The sequence below is a fragment of the Sycon ciliatum genome, chromosome 3, assembly GCF_964019385.1.
Source record: "Sycon ciliatum chromosome 3, ocSycCili1.1, whole genome shotgun sequence".
Lineage (NCBI taxonomy): Eukaryota > Metazoa > Porifera > Calcarea > Leucosolenida > Sycettidae > Sycon > Sycon ciliatum.
In genome coordinates this window covers 20462122-20468237 of record NC_088645.1, presented here as the reverse complement: position 1 = coordinate 20468237, position 6116 = coordinate 20462122, and the positions used below count along the sequence as shown (strand labels likewise).

The following is a 6116-nucleotide window of genomic DNA, read 5'->3' as shown; positions in this document are numbered from 1 at the left end:
ACCACACACTGTACCCACGTACACGTCCCAACAAAACGTGGGTACGGGACCTCCAGTTGCGAAGTCCTACAGTAATAGCGTACGCACCCATCATGCTGCAACACCACAAGGTACAAGTCCAAGTAGCGCCCAGACCCAGCCTGCCCAACAAAGCCAAATGTATGCTGCATGCACAGTTCGCGGACGACATTGCGCTCGCGTGCAGCCTGGGTGAACAGCACAGGAGGTATCCGATGTTTTATCTGCTTCTGTTTCAATCCTTGCAGACTGGCTGAAGGATCGAGGCCTGATCCTCAATGCTGGCAAGAGCCCAGTCGTGCCAATTCCTGCCGGCCGTCAGCACACAGCGGATCTACAGGTCGTCTGCCATGACACTTCACTGCATAGTGTGCCAAGTGCTCGTTATCTTGGCGCCACAATCGATTCCGGCATGTCCTGGCAAGCCCACATTGCCAAATGTTCTGCACGCGTGTCGCAGAAGATCGGAGCACTCAGGCGAATGCGCCGCTGCCTGAATCACCAGTCACGCATGACCTACTTTAGATCGCTGATCATGTCTGACCTGCTGTATGCCTCAAACACGTACTCTAGGTCCCTGCAAAGAAGGTACCTCTACCGTCTACAGGTCCTGCAGAACAGCGGGGCTCGTGCTGTCTTTGGCCGCCCTCCGTGGTCGTCTGCCCACGACCTGCTGGGGCGCATTGCAGTGTTCTGTGTTGCAAAAGTCTTCAATCAGAAGCTAGCATACCTGATGTGGAGTTGTCGTTATGCACTGGCAAGTCCAGAGTTGCAAGCCCTGCTAACCCCCGCTGCACCCGTCCCTACTCGGCTCCAATCTGCCATGGGCCTGTGCGTGGCAGTTTCCCATTCGGTTGCGGGGCGGGGGGCGCTTTGCGTGCAAGGGTGCTGTATTATAGAATGCCCTCCCCAGCGACATCCGTGTCATCCATCACGCTCGTCAGTTTCGCACGCAGGTACTCCCCTATACCTATGCCCTGTAGATGTCGACAAGCGAAATCTGTTTTTTCTGTTCTCTTTCTGTTGTACACGATCTCCCTCTGATGTACCGCTGACTCTACGTCGAAGATCAAAGTATTTGAATTCTCATTCTCATTATGATTTTCATATTCGCTTTCATGTTTTTGGGTTCTATGCCCGTTTGAATTTGCGAATCAAAATAAATACAAACAAACAAACAATGCACCAGTGATACATGTAGTTGTACACTCCACACAGCCGACACACAATGCTGTGAAGCAGGGGTCACTGGCATATGAAGTACAGAGCCAACACAGAACACGTGGAAAGAGGTGAACCATAGACGAAAAGGACGGCAGGACAAAATCACGGACAGCGTTTCCAAAGCACTGCGGGCTACTTTAACCTCTAGGTACGTGAAGGAATCACCTAACACAGAACCTGCTGATCCGTGCGTCCTGACAGGGGTGGTGCCCATCAACAAACTTGTGCTCTACGTTGGAAGCATCAACAGCGGTTGCAACGCTCACTCCATCAGAGACTGGTGCGAAGCGAGGGACGTAAAGGTATTAAATTGCTCCGTCATGGAGTCGAAATACCTTGGCACATCGTATGCCGGAGTCACTGTAGCTGCAGAACATGAAGAGCGTGTACTAGACAGAACCTTCTGGCCCGAAGCCATCAGACACTCAGTACGCAAGTGGCGTTTTGCGGGCAGCCCCAAAGTGACGAAGCCAGCTTCCAATGCGTAACCTCTCTCCCTCCTCTTCCACTTCATCCCCTGCGCCTCTCAACGCTCTTGCCCCACCTTTCTTCCCCCATTCTGTACATGCTGCTACTCACCGACTTACAATCTGTGTCCTTAATGCTCGCTCCATAGCAAACAAGTCTGGCGAACTCTTTCAAACCTGTGAGGATCACACACCCAGCGTAGTATGCATCACAGATACCTTGCTAACTCCCACACAAGCTTTCCACGTGCCACACTATGAATGCCTCTGTCGAGACCGACCTGTTTTAGAAAATAGACAGAACCGTGACCCACACAGGGGGGGGGGGGGGGGGGGTACGGAGGAGTTCGAATCTTAGTTCGTGAAGGTCTGTGTACTTCCATTGATCAGCTACCGGATTTTCAGCAACCGGGCTTGGGAGCGCTAGCACTTCACCTTACACTCGCTGAACATAAGCTTATCTCACCTTCTGACCTACCAACAACCAACCTAACAGTAGCCTGTATCTATCGTGCTTCTTCCCCGTCGACGGATGACTTATCGACTTTTCTCGACCGCCTCCAAATAGCCCTGCAATCAACTCAAAAGAAGCCCGAAGCCCTTGTGATATCAGGCGACTTCAACTGTAGGTATTCCGACTGGTGCTCAACTGACCAAACGGATGCACAGGGTCTGAGTCTTGACAACCTCTTCTCATGCTATAATTTGACCCAATCGGTAACCTTTCCCACCCACCTCCGCTCGAATGGACTTGGCAGTTGTCTAGACCTTATCGCGAGCAACATTCCTAACCAACTCAACCACATTCAACACCTGGCTCCTCTTGGCGGATCAGACCATGCGGTCCTGCTGGCTGAGTCCTCCTCCTTAAAGGTTCCCCCCACAGCAGCCAGCACCTGTCGTAGCCCACCATCCACACAAAAATACAATGTCCTGAGTGCCACGGATAACCTTGAAGTGCTGTGTTTAATGCTGTTAGTGCCGTGAATTGTTTATTAGTTGTCCTCTCCGTTGTGTACTGGAACATGACACCGACAGGGGAAAGCTGGTGTGCGGAGACGTTAGCTGGCAAGCGAAAATCGTGACGAACCAAGTGCTGAAATCTTTTTTTTACTACAAAGCACTGGCCAGCAACATAAAAGGGGAGGTAGACAAAATTGGAGAAGCTAACATTGGCAACACAGAGGAGCCTGGCATGCGTGCCGATGAGGTAGGTTAACCTCCTCCGAACTAGTGGTCTCGGGTTCATCAGTTGGTCTACGCATCAGGAAGGGGAAATGGACAGAGAAGGGGAGAATGAGCATGAGGAGCTTCCCAGGAGAGGCAGAGTGAGTGAGAGAAAGAGGAACAGAAAATGATAATAATAATAATAATAATAATAATAACAGACAACCGGTTATTCGCAGTGCTGGTGGACGTCAGTGGCCCATAGCCAATTCTTCTTGGGGAGTTGATGGTAGGCCTTGGTGTTGAATGTCGGGTTGGGACAAATCAAACTTTCAGCATTTACCTCAACCAAGGACCATGCCGTTAGCTCTTTCCACTTCCTGAGGATGGTTGCGCTGCCTACTGGAGACTCTCCTATTTCGCGTTACATCTTCTGAAGCCACGTGAGACGACGGGTAGCGGAGATTAGCGAACGAAATAATGTCGTTTTTGAAATTTTGCTGAACATTTCTCAGGAGAGATGGCGAATACCAAGCATCTTCCCCTAGTCTAGAGAAACCATTTAGCAGGCTACATTCCGCCTACGGGAATTCAGGAGACGGCCTGGCTATGAAGGACACAGTTGGAGGAGAACAAAGTAAGTGATTTTATTTACGTTCTTCGGTATTGCAATCTTATGTTTGACAAACATACGTCATGGTGCATAATTGGTCGTTGCGTGCCTGCATGTGAACGTATAAGTGTTTGCTGATAAACACGTCCTTTGCAAGAACGGTTCAACCTGACACTCATGCTCTCTTTCTTTCTTGCAGTTTGTGCGCAAGTGTGTTTGTGTGTGTGTGTGTGTGTGTGTGTGTGTGTGTGTGTGTGTTTAGCTTGCTCGATGTTGTGGGCAAACTGTTTGCTCGCATGCTCCAGGACCGGCTTGAGCCACTCGCTGAAGACTGGCTACCAGAGTCTCAGGGCGGTTTTCGGAAGGGTAGGGCTGCATCGATATGATCTTTGCTGCTCGCCAAGTACTCGAGAAAGCCATCGAACATCAATCTGATCTGTACGTCTTGTTTGTGGATCTACGCAAGGCGTACGACTCGGTCCCCCGAACAGCGCTTTGGCTCGTCCTGCAGAAACTCGGTGTGCCTCCGAGCATGCTTCAGGTGATCCGGTCTCTTCACGAGGGTATGATGGCGTCTGTTCGCGTGGGTAGTGGTCAGTCTGACAGCTCTGGGGTGGAGAATGGTCTACACCAGGGTTGCACCCTGGCTCCGATGTTGTTCAACCTCTACTTCTCTGCCGTCCTTGCACACTGGCGCTCAACATCCACAGTGCCTAGTTTCCCGATGAAACATCGTATCGGCCGCAAGTTGGTTGGCGACCGTACTGCCAAGCACAGACTCACAGACTTATCCGTGTTGGAGTCGCTATTTGCGGATGATGCTGCCCTGTATACCACTTCGTACGAGCACATGGAGACGATGGTGAAGGAATTTACGCAGTATGCGTCAGGCTGGGGCCTGACTGTTAGTGTGCAGAAGACGAAGTTCTTGGCGGTCGATCCGAGTGTCATCCGTGCTGATATTGTGATGCCTGGCAGTGCTGGTGACGTGATCGGCGTGGTCAGCGATTTTACCTACCTAGGCAGTACGATCAGCGACGATGGAGAGCTGGTTGCCGAAGTCACGACTTGTCTTGCCAAGGCATCGAGGGCGTTTGGTAGCCTCCTCCAACCAATTTTCCGGAACTCGGGTCTTATTATTATTATTATTATGCTCTATTCGCGTTAGCATCAGTGAGCTTATAAAGCTCACATATAGCCTTCGCTTAAGCCGCAAGAAGGAGCAAGTGAGCGCGAGGAAGCGCAATGCACACAGAGCGTCAAAACAAAACAAAAAACAAACAAAAAACAAAAAACAGAAAAAAGAGACAAGCTGCAAGAAGGAGCAAGTGAATGCGAGGAAGCACAGTGCACATCAAGCATCACAATCACAAAAAAGACAAGATGGAAACGCTAAGTTATGTCCATTGTTGCATTAGCGGCTACATACAACCTTCACCAGGTCCTGCCACTGAGGGCGATCCTGGGCGAGCTGCTCTCTCGGGTCTATCGCTTGGAATCCGGCGCCAGGTCTACCAGGCCTTGGTTCTTATAGTGCTGCTGTATGGTTCTGAGACATGGACGCTGAAGGCACCCCTCCTGCGCAGGTTGGACACGTCCCATCGACAGTGTGTTCGCACGATCCTGAGTGTTACCCGAGACCAGCAGTGGCAGGAACACCTGTCAAGTGAAGACCTGGCGAAGCCCGGCGGCATGCCAGCCTCGCTGGAGGAGGCCATTCGTGCGAATCACCTGCGATGGCTTGGTCACCTCGCAAGGATGGACGACACAAGGTTGCCAAAGCAGATCCTGTTTGCGGAGGGCACTAACAAGCGGCCCCGCCATGGACCCAAGCGTCGTTGGAGAGATGTGGCAGCTTCAGACCTGCGTGCGACCGGTATCCCGGAGGCGCAATGGTACCACCTTGCTCAGAACCGGAGGGACTGGGGCGAGCGTAGCCGTCGGAAGCCACTAAGCCAGCCCCAACCAAGAGTGTTCGTCTGTTTCTGCGGCCGCGACTTTCGCGGTCCTAATGATTTATCCCGAAACAAGAACTACTACCTTGCCTAATAGCTATCATCGCCTTCGGCGATGGGCTTTCCAAAGGTCCAAAGGTGTGTGGAAGTGTGTGAGAGAGAGAGAGAGAGAGAGAGAGAGGGTGCTAAGCCTGCTAAGGATCAGCGTGAAGCATGGCAGTGCGATCGCCCTGGCCGTTGGTTTCTTTAGCTGGTGAGTTCTTGCCCGTCACAAGTGTGTGGCTCAGCCCCCATCGACAGTGGAGCCGTGTTGTGGTGGACACTGTGTCTTGGGACCGCTGCTTCGGTTTGGTCCAGGGCAGGAATGGACACTGCCGCTCAAGCCCTCCCAGGCCATACGTTGGTCTCGTGGCAGATGACCCAAACTCTCATTGTGTGTGTGTGGGTATATGTGTGTTGCCCCCTACGTAGACAAACTCTTGTTTTTGTGTCCCGGGCGCCGTGGGACGGCGTTCTCCCATTCTGTCTCCACTGCTCCCACGTGGCCCTTGTGAAAGTGACTCGACAGGCCAGGGCAAGTGTGTGTGTATGGTGCATGGTGTGTGCAGGCATGTCTGTATAAACATGTTGGACAGGAATTTGTTCGTCCACGATGTTCACGGAAAACTATGC

At 51.9% G+C, this 6116-nt stretch overlaps 1 protein-coding gene across 1 annotated transcript; it reads left to right on the top strand.

The window, feature by feature from the left end:
• The first annotated feature begins 3871 nt into the window (after positions 1–3871).
• Positions 3872–5538, top strand: LOC135812918 (uncharacterized). The gene is made up of 2 exons (XM_065326137.1): positions 3872–4586; positions 4931–5538. Exons 1-2 carry the CDS (start codon positions 3872–3874, stop codon positions 5536–5538), a joined length of 1323 nt encoding a protein of 440 aa, XP_065182209.1.
• The last annotated feature ends 578 nt before the right edge of the window (positions 5539–6116 follow it).

Coding starts and splice junctions, on each gene's coding strand:
- LOC135812918 (XM_065326137.1), top strand. CDS start 3,872: ATGATCTTTGCTGCTCGCCAAGTACTCGAGAAAGCCATCGAACATCAA. Junction 4,587..4,930: donor CAAGGCATCGAGGGCGTTTG/GTAGCCTCCTCC, acceptor AACCTTCACCAG/GTCCTGCCACTGAGGGCGAT.